At 40.3% G+C, this 18,504-nt stretch overlaps 2 protein-coding genes across 3 annotated transcripts in view; one reads left to right on the top strand and one right to left on the bottom strand.

Annotated features, from left to right (window-relative positions):
* The window catches only part of TGFBR1 (transforming growth factor beta receptor 1), a 75,426-nt gene that overhangs the window by 42,440 nt on the left and 14,482 nt on the right, over positions 1 to 18,504 (bottom strand). For both annotated transcript variants that reach the window (XM_061425795.1, XM_061425796.1), the window contains exon 2: positions 901 to 1,146. In XM_061425795.1, coding sequence (XP_061281779.1) covers positions 901 to 1,146 — 246 coding nt within the window. The remainder of the gene's footprint in view (positions 1 to 900; positions 1,147 to 18,504) is intronic.
* Positions 15,725 to 16,170, top strand: LOC133252830 (NADH dehydrogenase [ubiquinone] 1 alpha subcomplex subunit 2-like). Its single transcript, XM_061425803.1, has one exon. The coding sequence runs from the start codon at positions 15,765 to 15,767 to the stop codon at positions 16,062 to 16,064; it is 300 nt and encodes a 99-aa protein (XP_061281787.1). The 5' UTR covers positions 15,725 to 15,764; the 3' UTR covers positions 16,065 to 16,170.

The following is an 18,504-nucleotide window of genomic DNA, read 5'->3' as shown; positions in this document are numbered from 1 at the left end:
TGCCAGTTCCTTCTCCAGGAGATCTTCTCAACCCAGGGATCGAATCTGGGAATCCCACACTGCAGGCAGATTCTTTACCATCTGAGCCACCAGGGAGCCCACCAGGGAAAAGTGACAGCAGAGTTAAATACATCAGCTCAGATCAATATCTTTAACCAGAATCTTTAACCTAATCCTAACTGTTTATGAAGTTTTCAAATTTCTGGCTCTCCTGCTGCTGCTGCCAAGTGGCTTCAGTCGTGTCCGACTCTGTGCGACCCCATAGACGGCAGCCCACCAGGCTCCCCTGTCCCTGGGATTCTCCAGGCAAGAACACTGGAGTGGGTTGCCATTTCCTTCTCCAATGCATGAACGTGAAAAGTGAAAGTGAAGTCGCTCAGTCGTATCCGACTCTTAGAGACCTCACGGACTGCAGCCTACCAGGCTCCTCCGTCCATGGGATTTTCCAGGTCCTAGGACATTTTAAAATGTAAACTATGGTGAAGAACCAAAAACCTAGAAATCATATGTAATAGTTTATACATAAAGATCATAAAGCAAGGTGAAATTACAAAGTGAAGGCGTCTGGATTGTTGAGTATTGCTCTCCATTCCCCCTCCATTACTGACTGCTTTCAAAGGCTGGAGCATTATACAAGCAGGGACACTCTCAGGATATACTGCTATGGTGGCCTGTATCAGGATTCTCTACATGTGCCTACCCTTTTAGGCACAACAGACCTCAGAGAAAGTCTGTCTTGGTACCACCTTCTCAAGCAACATACACCCAGGAGTAAGAATTTTGGCTACTCTTATGACTCTACTAGCATGGACTAGTTACTTTTTGCCTCTAAACTGAATAAACTGGGATAGTCTAAGAGCTTTCCTTATAGTATCAAGAAAAAAGTCTCATACAACTTACCAACAGTTGGAAGTTCTATTTTATTGCAGTGGTCCTGGTTGCAGCAATATGTTGTAGTTATAGACCCAGTTTTTGAAGATGGTGCACATACAAATGGCCTGTCTCGTGGAATTAGGTCAATTTCAGCTATACACATGCTGTTATGTATAACTTTGTCTGTGGTCTCTGTGACAGAGACAAAGCAAAGCCCATCTGTGACACAAGTAAAATTGTCTTTTGTACAAAGGTGGCAGAAACACTGTAATGCTGGAAAAAAAAGGAAAAGATCCTATCAGAGAAAGTTATCAAGGTTAACAATTTTAATTATCCCATGGTCTCTGTGCTAATATTGACACATTCCTGATTGTATTATAGTTTTTTGTACAGTGTTCCAAAAACAAAACTCTTGTTATTCTGAGAAGTTCCAAATTCTATTAAGAAGCACATATATGTAGGAGTCAAACATGTTGAAATTTGGACCCAGATTTTTTTCCTAAACCTTTTTGGCTTCCAAGTAGAGAAAAACTGTTACATGCAATTTTATCTGTGCAAGGCAAGCATTTGTCCTCCCATTTAAAATGCAGTACACTGAAATTTACAAAGGTTATACTTACTCTTATCAGTCCAAAATTAGGGATTCATATATTCCCTTCACTGGGGAGCGCAGTGTGAAAATCCTACCTCCTCCTCACTGTAGGTTGGAAATCTCAGGGTAAGCTTATGGTAATAGAGTAATGGAAATAGATTTGTATTGAGCCAGACATTCCCTTCTCCTGTGCAAACTCCAAAAGACATGTATCTTCTAATCAGGATTAGAGTACTTTCTCATAAGCAAGGTAACAAGACATATGTGCTCCAACCACAAAGGCAACTGGCTACAGAAATAATTGGAGAAACACTTGCTCCATGCCCACTTTTATCTATTTGATCTTTATGGTTCAACTTGAAGAGTAATTCCTTAAGGGACGTCTTCTAATTATAATCAACACCTTCCCATACACACAGAACCCTTCACTAAGCTTGCCAACAAGGATAAGTGTTCCCCAAAGCATACATACACTGCTTACCGGAATTAACTTCTCCTTTCCCTCATGAAACTCTAAGGTTCTTGAGGGCAGATTCTGTAAATCCACATCTAGAACTAAGCTTGGTACACAACATTTAAAAAAAAACGTGAAATGAATGGGAGATCACTGTGATCTCATGAAAAGCACAGATCTATCCTTGAGTCCAATTACCCATCGGTAAAGGAAAAGGGAAGTGTCCACGTTTGCAGAATGGCCATCTGCAATGAGACCAGGGAGGTCTACTGTAACTAGAAACAGTGGCTAGGCAGACAGGCAGGCCAGGAGAAAACTAGCTACTCTGAACAGCTAATTTGGTATGCAGGAAAAGGTTTACTCAGCAAGTCCAAGCTGCTCAAACCTTGCACATCCTGAAGAAAGGCTTGTCTTCAGGACTGGTCCTTGGCCAGTTCCTGGGAGATGAGCTCTGACACCCTGAAATATTCTCTCTCATAAGAGTGCTATGTGACTGAGCCCCTGGACACCAAGGCTCCAGTGAACTTTGCTGGCTGGCAACACTTCCCACGTGCTGTCATCCCTGACTGCTAAGTTATGAGTACACCTATGTTTAGGTTAGCACAAATCAGTCTATTTACTGTTTGCTGTTAAACTGTCTCTCGTTAAATTAAGAATGGCCAGGTTTTTAAAATTTGTTTTGTTTTCCCATCTTTGAATTCTGAACTTGTGACAACAATCAGAAAAACATTTGCCAGGGACTTCCCCGATGGTCCAGTGGTTAAGACTCAGTGCTGCCATAGAGGGGATACAGGTTCGATCCCTGGTCGAGGAACTAAGATTCCACATGCTATTCTACACAGCCAAAAAAAAAAACAAACATATATATATATAGGTTAGGGTTATATATATATATATATATATATATATATTTTTTTTTTTTTGTCCAAAGAAATGTTTCCCAAACAGGAGGTCACAAATATGTTGGGAGAAAGAGAGTCTAAAATAGTGTACAAAATTTTAAGTATATTTATTTAAAATATACTCTAAGATGAATAATGAATAATCAGTATGGAAAGGCACAAAGAAATGACACTGAAAGACAAATGCCCCAGGTCAGTAGCTATCCAGTACAATATTGGGGAAAAATGGAAAAATAGCTACAGAAAGAATGAAGAGGCTGAGCCAAAGCGGAAACGAAGCTCAGTTGTGGTTGTATCTGGTGGTGAAAGTAAAGTCTGATGCTGTAAGAACAATTCTTCATAGGAACCTGGAATGTTAGGTTCATGAATTAAGGTAAATTGAACGTGGTCAAACAGGAGATGGCAAAAGTGAACATCAACATTTTAGGAATCAGTGAACTAAAATAGATGGGAATAGGCTAATTAAATTCAGATGACCGTTATATCCACAACTGTGGGCAAGAACTCCTTTGGAGTAGCCCTCAGAGTCAACAAAGAGAGTCCAAAATGCAGTACTTGGTTGCAATCTCAAAAATGACAGAACAATCTCAGTTCATTTCCAAGGCAAATCATTCAGTATCATAGTAAACCAAGTCTATGCCCCAACTGCTAAGGCTGAAGAAGCTGAAGTTGAACGAGTCTATGAAGACCGACAAGAGCTCCTAGAACTAACAGCAAAAAAAAGATGTCCTTTTCATCTGGAATGAAAAGTAGTAAGTCAAGAGATACCTGGAATATCAGGCAAGTCTGGCCTTGGGAGTACAAAATGAAGCAGGGCAAAGGCTAACAGAGTTTTGCCAAGAGAACGCACTGGTCATAGCTAACACTCTCTTCCAACAACACAAGGGACGACTCTACACATGGACATCGCCAGGTGGTCAGCAGCAAAATCAGACTGATTATATTCTTCGCAGCCGAAGATGGAGAAGCTCTACACAGTCAGCAAAAACAAGTCCTGGAACTGACTGTGGCTCAGATCATCAACTCCTTATTGCTAAATTCACGCTCAAATTGAAGAAAGTATAGAAAACCACTAGGCCATTCAGGTATGACCTAAATCAAATCCCTTATCATTATAAACAGTGGAGGTGATGAATGGATTCAAGGGACTAGATCTGGGAGAGAGACTGCCTGAAGAACTATGGACAGAGGTTCGTAACATTGTACAGAAGGTGGTGACCAAAACCATCCCCAAGAAAAAGAAAATGCAAGAAGACAAAGTGGTTGTCTGAGACCTTACTAGCTGTGAAAAGAAGAGAAGCGAAAGGCAAAAGAGAAGGGGAAAGATATACCCAACTGAATGAAGAGTTCCAGAGAATAGCAGGGAGAGATAAGAAAGCCTTCCTAAGTGATCAATGAAAAGAAATGGAGGAAAACAACAGAATGGGAAAGGCTAGAGATCTCTTTAAGAAAACTGGAGATACTAAGGGAACATTTCATGCAAAGATAGCCACAGTAAAGGACAAAAACAGCAAGGACCTAACAGAAGCAGAAGAGATTAAGAGGTGGCAAGAATACACAGAAGAACTATACAAAAAAGATCTTAATGACCCAGATAACGACAGTGGTGTAGAGCCAGACATCCTGGAGTGTGAAGTCAAGTGGGCCTTAGGAAGCATTACTATGAACAAAGCCAGTGAAGGTGATGGAATTCCTGCTGCTGCTGCTAAGTCGCTTCAGTCGTGTCTGACTCTGTGCGACCCCATAGACAGCAGCCCACCAGGCTCCGCCATCCCTGGGATTCTCCAGGCAAGAACACTGGAATGGGCTGCCATTTCCTTCTCCAATGCATGAAAGTGAAAAGTGAAAAGTGAAGTCGCTCAGTCGTGTCCGACCCTCAGCGACCCCATGGACTGCAGCCTTCCAGGCTCCTCCATACATGGGATTTTCCAGGCAAGAGTACTGGAGTGGGGTGCCATTGCCTTCTCCAGGAATTCCAGCTGAGCTATTTCAAATCCTGAAAGATGATGCTATTAAAGAGCTGCACTCAATATGCCAGCAAATTTGGAAAACTCAGCAGTGGCCACAGGTTAGTCTTCATTCCAATCCCAAAGAAAGGCAATGCCAAAGAACATTCAAATTTCCATACAATTGCACTCATTTCACATGCCAGCAAGATTATGCTCAAAATCTTTCAGGCTAGGACTTCAGCAGTGCATAAACCGAGAACTTCAAGATGTACGAGCTGGATTTAGAACAGGCAGATAAACCAGAGGTCAAATTGCCAACATACGCTGGATCACAGAAAAAGCAAGGGAATTCCACCCCAAAAAATCTACTGTTTCATTGACTATGCCAAAGCCTTTGATTGTGTGGATCACAACAAAGTGTGGAATATTCTTAATGAGATGGGAATACCAGACCACATTACCACCTGCCTACTGAGAAACCTGTATGCAGGACATGCAGCAGCAGAACTGGGCATGGAACAACAGACTGGTTTAAAATTGGGAAAGGAGTACGTCAAGACTGTACATTGTCACCCTGCTTATTTAACTTATATGCAAAGTACACCATGTGAAATGCCAGACCAGATGAATCATAAGCTGGAATCAAGACTGCCGGGAGAACCATCAACAACCTCAAATATGCAGATGATACCACTTTAATGGCAGAAAGTGATGAAGAACTAAAGAGCCTCTTGATAAAGGTGAAAGAGGAGACTAAAAAGCTGACTTAAAACTCAACATTCAAAAAATGAAGATCATGGCACCTGGTCCTATCACTTCATGGCAAATAGATGGGGAAAATGTGAAAACAGTATCAGGTTTCATTGTCTTGGGCTCCAAAATCAATGCAGATGGTGACTGCAGCCACAAAATTAAAAGACACTTGCTCCTTGGAAGAACAGCTACAACAAACCTAGATAGTGTATTAAAAAGCAGAGACATCACTTTGCTGAAAGAGGTCCATATAGTCAAAGCTATGGTTTTCCCAGCAGGCATGAATGGATGTGAGGGATGCACCACAAAGAAGACTGAGTGCCAAAGAACTGATGCTTTCAAACTCTGGTGCTGGAGAAGACTCTTGAGAGTCTCTTGGACAGCAAGATCAAACCAGTAAATCCTAAAGGAAATCAACCCTGAATATTCATTGGAAGGGCTGATGCTGAAGCTTAAGGTCCAATACTTTGGCCACCTGATGCAAAGAGCTGACTGGAAAAGACCCTGATGCTGGGAAAGATTGAGGGCAGGAGGAGAAGGGGATGACAGAGAAGGAGATGGTTAGATGGCATCACTGACTCAATGGACATGAGTCTGAGCAAACTCCAGGGGACAGTGAAAGACAGGGAAGCCTGGAGTGCTGCAATATGGGCGGTCACAAAGAGTCGGACATGACTTAGCGACTGAACAACAGCAACGAAGATGAATGATAACCATTCTGGATGATGAGTAACCACTCCTGGTGGCTCAGCAGTAAAGAATGCTCCTGCAGGAGACACAGGAGATGCAGGTTCAATCCCTGGGTTGGGAAGATCCCCTGGAGGAAATGGCAACCCACTCCAGTATTCTTGCCTGGAAAATCCCATGGACAGAGGAGCCTGGTGGGCTACAGTCCTTAGAGTTGCAAAGAATCCAGACACAAATGAGCGACTGAACACATATACACACATATCTAAACAAGCACTGTCAGTCAGTTGGCTTTTACTGCTGCTGCTTCAGCTGGGTTAAGATCTCTTTCAGGTCAGATTTCCTCATGAAACACTATAAGCGAGAGGTTTTTGTAATTGAAATGGTAACTGTAACTGAAAGAGTGAAAAGAACAGGGAACCTGAACCATCAGAGCAGATGAGGATACAGGCATGGTATATTTACTGTATTTTTAAAAGCCAATACCATATACACACTACAAGAATTACATGGGTCCTATCTTTGTAGTACAGTCCACAAGAGCTCATTAGCAGTAACTGCGGTTGTAATGACATTTTTCCATTCTCACTTCCAGCATTGTTTGAGAGAGCCATTTAAAGATTCAATAATGTTAACCTCGCCTGCGAGTGATTGTGACAGTTGACATCTCATTAAAACTGGCATTTGAGGAATGCATGCTGGCAAGTGTTTGATGAGGTATGAGGTCTGATAAACCTGGACTTACAAAGCCATGAAGAAATTAATACATAACCACCTTGCACATTACCTCTGAGAACTGGCACTTGCAAGCTTTTAGTATCACTGAACTTAAAATATATAGATACAGATTTAAAATGGAATCAGACCCAAGGCTGTTTTTTCTACTGTGAAACCTAAATATCATCTGTCACACTGAATAATTGTATTAATTTGAATTTTGTTGGTTTTGTAGCTCTCTTTAATTTGCAGACTTGGTTTACAGTTGTCAATGAGCCAAGAACAAAGATTTTATATCTACTTTCATGTCTATACAACTTTCAACACTATGAAAAATACATTTGTATTTTTCTCTTAAAAGTATTGCAAATTTAAGACAGTCTGTGCTAAAAGGGGGCTTCTCTTATATTAAGAGTTTTTCAATAAGAAGAAAATGTCTCTAGACAATGTTCAGTCACTAAGTTGCCTCTGACTCCTTGCAACCCCAGTAAATCATCATCATGAACAGGAATAAATATGTGTGGTTCTTCTGTATACTGGTATCCGTATGTAAGTAACTCCAACCTTTCAGTAATACAGCTTCTTGCTGACTTTTCTACTTGACAGCAAAGGAAAGAACTAAACTCCTTGCTGAGTGCCTTTCTGCTACCTTGGCCCTTTGCTTCTGTGCCCCAATCTCCATTAGTAGCCACAGCTGCCTCAATCATAAGATGCATATTTTCCCACACTTTTAACATTGTGGAAATGTACACACCGTGTCACAATCAAGGTCAGAAAAAAACCCACAAAACTCCAGTCTCTAGAAAAAAAGGTAAGACATGATAGAGCTGTTACAACCTATGCCTGTGCAAACTTGGCTATGTATGGAAGGTATTACTCAGTTAATCATCACTTTATCTGCACTGGTAGCTCTCCTGCAACTAAAATTTAACTTAAGCTTGATCCCTATTAAGATGTCTTCAGAGATTTCTCTGTGATTCAGCACTGCAATGAAGTTACTGTGTTCACAGAAAACTGTCAGCCCCATGCCAGGAATACAATTACTAGGAGAATTTTTCAAATATTGCAGAATAAATCATACAATTATCGAGTTTGAAGATGTTGGTGAGATGTGAAGGACTGTTAGAAACCAAACATCTAGCTCTCAAGGGAAGAGCAAGAGTAAAAAGAGCAGAACACATGGGGTTATCATTCTGATTATATTCCAGTATCGGAGAAATTCCAAGTTGAGATTCTGGTTCTTAGTTTCTTCTATAAAGGAAATTTCCATGATTGCTTCATTTCATTGTATCCAGAGGTCACACATCAAGGCACTATTACTTCTACCTAATACCAGGGCTATCAATGGTTGAGTCACAAGCCCTTACACCTGGCAATGAAGAGACTATGAATAGTATATGAAACAGGGCCTACTGATGACTTAAAATTAAAATTCCTATGAGCCCTACTACAGGCTTCCCTGGTGGCACTAGTGGTAAAGAACCCACCTGCACATTAGTGCAGAAGACAAGAGAGATGCAGATTCGATCCCTGGGTCAGGAAGATCCCTGAAGGAGGGTATGGTGACCCATCCATCATTCTTGCCTGGAGAATCCCATAGACAGAGGAGCCTGGAGGGCTATAGTCCATGGGGTCACAAAGAGTTGGATATGATTGAAGCAACTTAGCTCATAAGCCCTACTGCGGAAATAAAAATTAGTACCAGGAACTTTGTCTTCCCAGCCCTTACACTTCTTTTTAGGCATATCCTTCAATACTGTGTCCCTTAACCTCACACCAGTCAGATTAGCCATCATCAAAAAAATCTACAAACAATAAATGCTGGAGAGGATGTGGAGTAAACAGAACTCTCTTGTACAGTTGGTGGGAATGTAAATTGATACAGCCACTATGGAGAACAGTATGGAGATTCCTTAAAAAACCAGGAATAAAACTACCATGTGTGAAAGTGTTAGGCGCTCAGTCATATCTGACTCTTTGCATCCCCATGAACTGTAGCCTGCCAGGCTCCTCTGTCTACAGAATTCTCCAGGCAAAAATACTGGAGTGAGTAGCCATTCCCTTCTCAAGGGATCTTCCTGACCCAGGGATTAAACTAACCCAATAATCCCACTATAGGCATATCCCCTGAGAAAATCATAATTGAAAAGAGACACATGTACCCCAATGTTCACAGCAGCACTACTGACAAGAGCCAGGACACGAAAGCAACCTAGATGTCCACCAACAGATGAATGGATACAGATGTGGTATATACACAATGGAATATTACTCAGCCACAAGAAAGAACACATTTGAGTCAGTTCTAATAAGGTGGATGAATCTAGAGCCTGTTACACAGAGTGAAGTCAGAAAGAGAAAAATAAATATCATATATTAAACGCATATATATGGAATCTAGAAAAATGGTATTGATGAACCTATCTGCAGGCAAGGAATGGAGACGCAGGAAGAGACTGGACTTGTGGACACAGCATGGGCAGGAGCGAGTGGGACGAATGGAGAAAGTAGCACCAACATACATACATTACCATGCATAAAGCAGACAGCTGGTGAGAAGCTGCTGTGTAACTCAGGGAGCCCAGCCTGGGCTCTGTGATGACCTAGAGGGGTGCGATGGAGGCTCCAGAGGGATATAGATAATTATGGCTGATTTGTGTTTTGTTGTATGGCAGAAACCAACACAACCTTATAAAGCAATTTTCCTCCATTTAAAAAATAAAAGAAAACATAAGAAAAAATACTCTTCTTTTTCAATACTTATCACCCTTTCATCTCCCATCCTCACCCATCAAGAACTAGGCTGAATCATCTTGTTGAAATTCACTAGTGATGCCCCTTTGGTTGAATTTGTTCTCTTCTAATTATTTTAGGACAGGAGACACACTGACAAGCCTGTGTGCCTCAGTCATGTGACACTGCAAACTCAGTCCTTTGCTGCAGCCCACATCTGTCTCCACACTCCTCTCCTTGCACTTGTGCTCTAGACTCCAAACTGCCTGCCCGGGCATATTCTGCTTGGCTTACCTGTTAGTGCAAAGTCAACACATTCAAAACCAAACACAGCATTATTACTCCAAGAATAGTATCTGTGACAAAAAGTCCCCTGGAAGGATTCAGAGGTTTCTTCCTTGCTAAGAGAGAAGACAGATCAGCCACTAAAACGGAAAAAGGGGATGAAGACTTCTGACCAGACCCTGGATTCCAATCTTTTCATCACTCTGGTTTTTCTAGTAATGACCATTCTTTCCATTACCCCATTATATCACGATTACTTTTTACAGCACAGACTATTTCCAAATGTAACAAATACTCACCAACAGGTAGGTAAAGGAACACACACACAATGCCCTTTATTCAGTCTGCTTAGCTAGACTAAAAGCAGACCACACCATTGCTGGCAAAGGTGAAGGCAAAAGTTAAAAGTTAAATCCTTTCCAGTACTAACGTCAAGCCCTGTTAGCATCTAGTCTACCGGTCCACTTGAGCTTTGCAGAGTAGCCCACCTTCCTTTCTCTCCACACCCCTCTCAAGGAGGCCTATCTTCTTTTTTGCCTCTTTCAAGTCTAGGGAACCACACAGGTTCTCTTCCTCTTAAAATATGCGGCATATCTCTATAAAACAAGGCTAAAATCCTGTCTGCAACTCCCTCCAGCCTACTGCTAAGGGCTTTGTTCCTCAAAAGACTCAGTAGTTCTTAACTCCATGCCTTTTGGTTGCCCTACAGCTGTAATGTCAACATGAGTGTTAAAAATAACAGCACCACACGTTGTGAGAGTAAGTTCTCCTTCAGTATGGATAACATTTCAGTCCCAAATGTTGGGCTTCAAAACAAAAATCTTACTTATCCAAACATTTCTTGAGTTAAATACCATTTACTTCTGCCACCTTTAAAGCACTTAAGAAGCATCATTTATATAATTCAATACATGAATGCGGGTACTTTTAAATTCTCAATACTTGGTTTTCCACAATACTTGCATTTTCTAGTCTCCAAAGCTCCATGGAATTAGCTGATATAACGTTAACTAGTATCAGAGGAAAAGTATGCTAAGAAAACGCTGCCTGAATGGCAAGATGAGATTTAATAGGGGCAATTAACTACAAAGGCCTTCGTTTGGGTTCAAAATAAACTGCACAAGTACAGGATAATTGCCTAGCAGATTTGGGGAATCTGTTTAAGAACAGATTTAGAGAGAGTCAACAGCACTTACTGTTAACTGTAGCCATGGTGATGGGGGAGACAGAGGGAGATTTTGGGCACAAAATCCCACAAATGTCCAATATAACAAGTAATCATAAGCGTTACTTGAATATCAATCTGCCATGTAAATGAGTCAGAGAATCAAAGAATTAATTCAACAAAGTTTGATCTGAAAGATACCACAGATGTGAAGACAACCTCATTTTATAGATGTAGCAACTGAGTCAATTTCTCTTACTCCAATACTAAATCAAATCATGAGATCAGGATGTGGTAAATTTTGTTTCATAAAGAGTCACTTTATAACTGCAGCTCCTCCCTACAATGGACTTGGCTGCTCAAAAGGTTATGACTTCCCTGTCATTAGAGATATTTAAGCAGAGGCTTAATGACCAAGTCAGATTTTTTGAAGTAGGGATCCTCTGTACTAAATGAAAAGTTAGTCTAAAACTCTACCATCCTTTAAACAGTAAGATTCTATTACCTTACAAGTTATATCAAACATTAAGTATCTAGGTTTTCATTTCTTGACCTAGTTCAACTTAACATCTTCAGGGTACCAAGATCCTGGTACACAGGAGAGATCTAGTATGTGTTTCTTAAGTAAACATCCAAGCAGTATCTCCTTACTACATGGACGGTTGCTACTAGCAGTGTGTGCTTGATTGCTCAGTGATGACCAACTCTTTTGTGGCCCCATGGACTGCAGCCTGCCAGGCTCCTCTGTCCATGGGATTTTCCAGGCAAGAATACTGGAATAGGTTGCCATTTCCTCCTCCAGGGGATCTTCTGGACCCAAAGGGCCTCAATAAAATGGCCACACAAGCAAATTTTCTCTTACCACTTTCTACCTTACTACCGTCATTTTTTTTAAAGTCCTTTTCCCATTTCTCAGTGCTCTCCTTTCAACTGTCCAAAATTCCCATGTAGATATCTCTTAGGTCCATTTGATATAACTACTCATTGCCCAGAATAACTTCTTTCATCATATAAATGGAGGACAAGCTGGCTCTGTCAAAATTACAGATGAAGATACCCTCCGGTTCACAAGGAATGTAGCCTATGGATAACTCATACATGTGTAAAGTGGCTTACATATACTTACCTAATAGGTAATGTCCTCATCAGTTCTACAAGACTATAATCTTCCCTATGCATCTATCAATAGAAGTGGTAAAATCATTATAAGATAGAAGATCATGCAGCCACACAAAGACTGACCCCAATGAGTATCAAGTAAAAATCCACAGTGCATAACACTGAATTTGATATAGTAACAACATTTGTGCTAAAAAAGGGAGAGAGGAAAATTCATACATATATTGGCTTGTAAATGTTACAAAGTATCTCCTTTCTTGTTGTTGCTCAGTCCCTAAGTTTTATTTGACTCTTTGCAACCCATGGACTGCAGCACACCAGGCTTCCCAGTCCTTCACTATCTCCCAGAGTTCGCTCAAAGTCATGTTCGAGTCAGTGATGCCACCTAATCACCTCATTGTCTGTCACCCCCTTCTTCTCCCTGGAAGTCTATAAAAGAAACAGGTAATGCTGCCTTCCAAAGAAGGGAACTGGGTACCCAGAAGACTGGAGCAGGAGGAGACTTCTCACTGTAAACCTACTTTTTGAATTTTGAAAAATGAATGTATTGTATCTACTCAAAGTTACAAAAAAATGTTTAATGTGTCCCTCTGTACTCCATCCCCTTTCCCTGTTTTGTCTTCAAAACTCCAACTCAGGATATTTAACCCTGAGGAATACAGTCACTTCATGTCAATTTCAAGACTTCTTTCTTGAAAATAATTTGCAAAGATATAGCAAGAGCCTTTAAAAGTCTGCATCTTTTAACTCATTAATTCTACTTCCTAGAATTTAGTCTAAGGAAACAACAGATGATAGCAAAGATATAAGCACATCGATGTTTGTTACAGCATTTGTTGAAAACAATCTATATGAGTGACAACAGGGTTAGCGGAATACTGTATAGCCTTTAAGGCTGATAATTTATAGAAGTATGTTTAAGGACAGGGAAATAATCATCCTACTGAAGCTGTATACCATGTGATTATAATTTCATTCCTATCAAGCAATCTTATTTTTGTTTCACTTCAATGAGTTGAGGGGGGTATGTTAATATACAGAGCAGATGTGTGCACTCTACCTCACTCTAGCCCTTGGAAAAAAAGTGGACAAACTTGTATTTATGATGGTGAATGATTAAAAATAAATGAATTTATTTTCCTCAATCTAAACACACTTTTATAGTTTCTTACTGGATTTTATGTTGACTAGTGGGTATTACAAGAATACAGTAGTTAATTTCATGGAATTCAGAGACAAAGAAAAAGCCTCATGTTCGAATCCTATCTCTGCCAGTTAGCCTCTAAGTTGCTTAACTTTTGGAGCCTGTTTCCTAAATGCATGACAATAGCAGTCTCAGAAAGTTTGAGGGTTAAATCAGGTAACAGAATATTTAGTATAGTGCCCAGCACATAATAAAATGCTCAAAAAATTCACTTATACATTCATTTTTTATCACTACAACGTGTCAGTTCCTGTTCTAGATGCTGGACAGAGAATCAGAACAAACCTTTTTATGGCTCTAGGAGGCAGCACTGACAATATAAACACATGCACACACAACACTCAGCATTCATGGTAGCTATTTCTCACTCCATTCACAAATATCCATTCAGTTTTTCATCAATGCGCCTGCCTGAGCAAACTTATTTAGTCCAAGAACTTCACTCCCACAGCATGTGAGAAGTAAGTACATGGAACCATGTTTGCAGTTCCAAGCCAAATTAACAAGTAAGTATGTATACTCATTTACATATAATACCCCTAATGATAAAGAATCACAACTCATTAATCGTAAAACGTTCATACTGGGAAGGCAATTGATAATTACCTGATAGTAACCCTCTGGTGGCTGAGATAGTGAAGAATCTGCCTGCAATGCAGGAGACCTGGGTTCAATCCCTGGGTTGGGAAGACCCCAGGAGAAGGGAATGGCTACCCACTCCAATATTCTTGTCTGGAGAATTCCATGGACAAAGGAACCTGGTGGGCTACAATCCATGGGACTGCAAAGAATCAAAGATGACTGAGTGACTGACACTTAACAGAGTGACAATAACTATTTTATAGATGAGGAAACAGGGGTGCCCTAAGAGTGATAGCAATATAATCTAGATTTATTCTAAAAACCACAGAAGGAAAAAAAGGGGGGGTTATCAGATAATCTAAGTGGTCCTCCCCCAAGTAGGACAAGACAAAGGATTCAACCCCTTCCACTTGGAAAGCAAGAGTAACTGTAGGAGACATTGTGAGTTGGTTGCATAGACACCAAGATATCATGATGAATGTCACTAAATGGAAGTGACAAGTCATTCTGGGCTAGTGGAATGAAGTATGCAACAACTGCGGTGAGAAGAGGTGGTAACCACCCACTGGCTGCCTCTGAAGTGAGGGCAGAGGAGAGTTACACCTGGGCCAGCAAACAGCAAAAGACCTACTGGAGCCACAGTTGAATATGAGGCGAAGGTCTGTGCAGCTGGTAATTTCAGAAGCAGACAATAAGGCCTGAACACACTTTACCAGAACAGAAAATGGTGTCATCTGTGGAGGAGGAAAGAATGTGCCTCTAGGAGGACAGAGATGACGAGGATGAGACTCGTGCTCTCAAGGAGCTCTCACGGTAATGTGAAGAACACACACACAGCTGACAAATGGTGATGCAGACAAAGTGCTGAGGGAGCACAGAATAGGGAGACATCTCAAAGAAGACACCTGAACTGAGGCTTATGCAAGGCTAAAGAAGTAAAGGAGGTCATACATAAAGATACTGTACATAGACTCAGGAATAAGAGAGTTACAGGCAGTTTAGGAAAATGTACATAGATCACATCAACAAAAAAATGGATGAAACTCAATACCTACTCAAACAAAAAAGTCACTATACAAAATGTTGTCACCTTTTCTTAAACCAGCAACAAACAGAAAACAAACATTCTAAAATAAATCATTCACAAAGCACCCAAAGAAATCAAGTGTCTAGGAACAACATGTAAGACTTTCATAGTGAAAGCTTCAAAACATACATATAGCCAGTAAACACATGAAAAGATGCTCAACATCACTCATTATTAGAGAAATGCAAATCAAAACTATAATGAGGTATCCCCTCAGGTCAGAATGGCCATCACCAAAAAAATCTACAACCAATAAATGCTGAAGAGGATGTGGAAAAAAGGGAAATGTCTGGCACTGCTGGTAGGAATGTAAGTTGATACAGCCACTATGGAGAACAGTACAGAGATTCCTTAAGAAACTAGGAATAAAACTACCATATGACCCAGCAACCCCACTACTGGGCATATACTCTGAGAAAACCATAATTAAAAAGACACATGTACCTCAATGTTCACAGCAGCACAATTTACAATAGCCAGGATATGGAAGCAACCCAGATGTCCATCTACAAATGAATGTATAAGGAAGTTATGGTACATATGCAGTGGAATATTACTCAGCCATAAAAATGAACGAATGTGAATCAGTTGATAGAGCCTATTATACAGAGTGAAGCTGAGTCAGAAAAAAAAAAAATTGGGATGATTGAGTACTAGCCGAGATGGCGGCGGCTGCAGCGATTCGTGGGGTCCGAGGCAAATTGGATCTTCGTGAAATTCGTATCCATTTGTGCCAGCGCTGGCCCGGCAGCCAGGGCGTCAGGGACTTCATTGAGAAACGCTATGTGGAGCTGAAGAAAGCGAATCCCGACCTGCCCATCCTAATCTGCGAGTGCTCGGATGTGCAGCCCAAGCTCTGGGCCCGCTACGCATTTGGCCAAGAGAAGAATGTCTCTCTGAACAACTTCAGTGCTGATCAGGTAACTAGAGCCCTGGAGAATGTGCTAAGTAGCAAAGCCTGAAGTCTCCACTGAGGATTAAAAACAACAGCCCCAGAGTCTGGGCTCTGCTGGACTGAGAACAATGTGGAGAAATGTATTTTGTTCTGTATAAAGATTGTGCTGAAAATGCTGTCTAAAAATGATCTGATTCGCATCCCACCAACTACCCGTTATTGTGCAACCGTCTGAGGGAAAGCAGTTGAATATAAAAATAAAACTTATTTTATTCTGTCCCATCAAAAAAAAAGAAAGAAAAAATTGTTGTATATTAATACATATGTATGGAATCTGGAAAAATGGTAATGCTGGACCTATTTCCTGGACTTGTGGACACAGCAGGTGAAGGAAAGTAGGACGAACTGAGTGAGTAGCACTGACACGTGAACACTACCTTGTGTAAAACCAAGAGCGAGTGAGAAGCTGCATACAGGCACAGAGAGCTCAGCGCAGTATCCCAAAAACCTAGACGGGTGGGATGCAGCGGGGAAGGGAGGCTCAGGAGGGAGGGGATATATGCACACTAACAGCTGAGTCACACTGTTGTACAGAAGAAATCAGCACAACATTGTAAACCAATTATCCTCCAGTTAAATTTTTAAGATTACTTGATAGAAATTAGGAAAAACATAAAACAAAAATTTATGTATAAATGGAGGAACATGTCAGTCTTCTCACTGGACAGTTCAACACTGTAAAATGTTAATATTCTTCAAAGTGATCTGTACATTTGACAAAATCAAATCAAAATGCTACAGTTTGGGGTGTGTGTATGTGTATGAACTGATAAGTTGATTCTAAAACTTATATGGAAAAACATCCCAAGAATGGCCAAAACAATCTTGAAAAACAATGCTTTTGGAAGACCTGCACTACTAGATATCCAGACCCATTATAACAGTACAATACTAAGACAATACGGTATTGGCACAATGGCAACCAGAACGATGAAATAGAATAGAGATTCCGGAAACAAACTCTCACATATAACTCTCACATACAACTACTTAATTTATAGTGAAGGTAACGACATAATGCACTAGGAAAAGGCAGGCATGACCAACAAATAGTGCTGGGTCAACTGGAGATACATATTTTTTCGATGAAAAAAAAAAAAAATCTCATACCAAAATCAACTCCCAACAGACTGCATCTCAATGTGAAAGGTAAAATAAGAAGCCCTTTAGATGAAAACACACAGAAAAACATTTTCAAGACATTGAATCCAGAAATATAATCAAATAGGATTCAAAAAGCACTCACCTTAAAGAAAAAAATCTGAAGCTGGACTCCATTAAAATACATTACAGCTCAACAAAAAGATCCCATACCCTCTGCCATGTTTCTATATTGCCTCTTTTTCTTCTGAAAGTGAGTTAGTTGCTCAGTTGTGTCAGACTCTTTGCAACCCTATGGACTGTAGCCCACCAGGATCCTCGGTCTATGGAATTCTCCAGGCAAGAATAACGGAGTGTGTTGCCATTCCCTTCTCCAGGGATCTTCCTGACCCACGGATTGAACCTGGGTCTCCTGCATTGCAGGCAGATTCTTTACCACCTGAATCACCAGGAAAGCCATCAGGGAAGCCCAAATAAAAAATTTTCTTTTTTAGAGTTCTCAAATATTTATCTATTTTAATAATGTGTCTACAAAGAACTAATTTGGAGTTTTATGTATCAAATCTGTTTTTCTTAATTTTTTTTCTAAATCCTTATTTTGTTTGTATTTACTTAGTCTCCAGATTGATTTTCAATCTTTTCACTTTCAAATTTTCCTTTGGGGATTCCTTTACTGACACTCCCACTAGGTTTGATAAACTCTTGTTCATTTCTAAATGGTTTGTAATTTACAACTCCAACAGATACATGATTGATTTTGGTTTTTTTTTTAGAGGGGTTGTTAATTTTTAATTTGAGTTTTCTTTGTAGATTTCCATATTATCAAATCATCAATTTCCTGGAAAACTGCAGAATTATTTTTATAAGATTATTAATGATTATGAAATTGGAATAATTATGTTATTAGTTATTCAAATACTGTTTTCTTAATCTACAAACAGTGAATTAATGTCTTTTTGCATTTTTAACAGTTCTGCTCTTATGTACTTGGACAATATTTTATTAGCTCATAAAGATTCATGACATTTGAAAGATGGTACCTCTATCAAAATAAAATCTTTTTTCTTCCCTTTAATGCTTTTGTTCAGTTCAGTCGCTCAGTCGTGTCTGACTCTTTGCAACCTCATGGACTGCAGCACACCAGAGTTCCCTGTCCATCACCAACCCCCAGAGCTTGCTCAAACTCCTGTCCATCAAGTTGGTGATGCCATCCAACCATCTCATCCTCTGTCATCCCCTTCTGCTGCTGCCTTCAATCCTTTTGAGCATTAGGGTCTTCTCCAGTGAGTCAGTTCTTTGCATCAGGTGGCCAAAGTATTGAAGTTTCAGCTTCAAAATCAGTCCTT

This window comes from Bos javanicus, chromosome 8, assembly GCF_032452875.1.
Source record: "Bos javanicus breed banteng chromosome 8, ARS-OSU_banteng_1.0, whole genome shotgun sequence".
NCBI lineage: Eukaryota > Metazoa > Chordata > Mammalia > Artiodactyla > Bovidae > Bos > Bos javanicus.
This window is presented reverse-complemented; position numbering and strand designations above follow the sequence as displayed.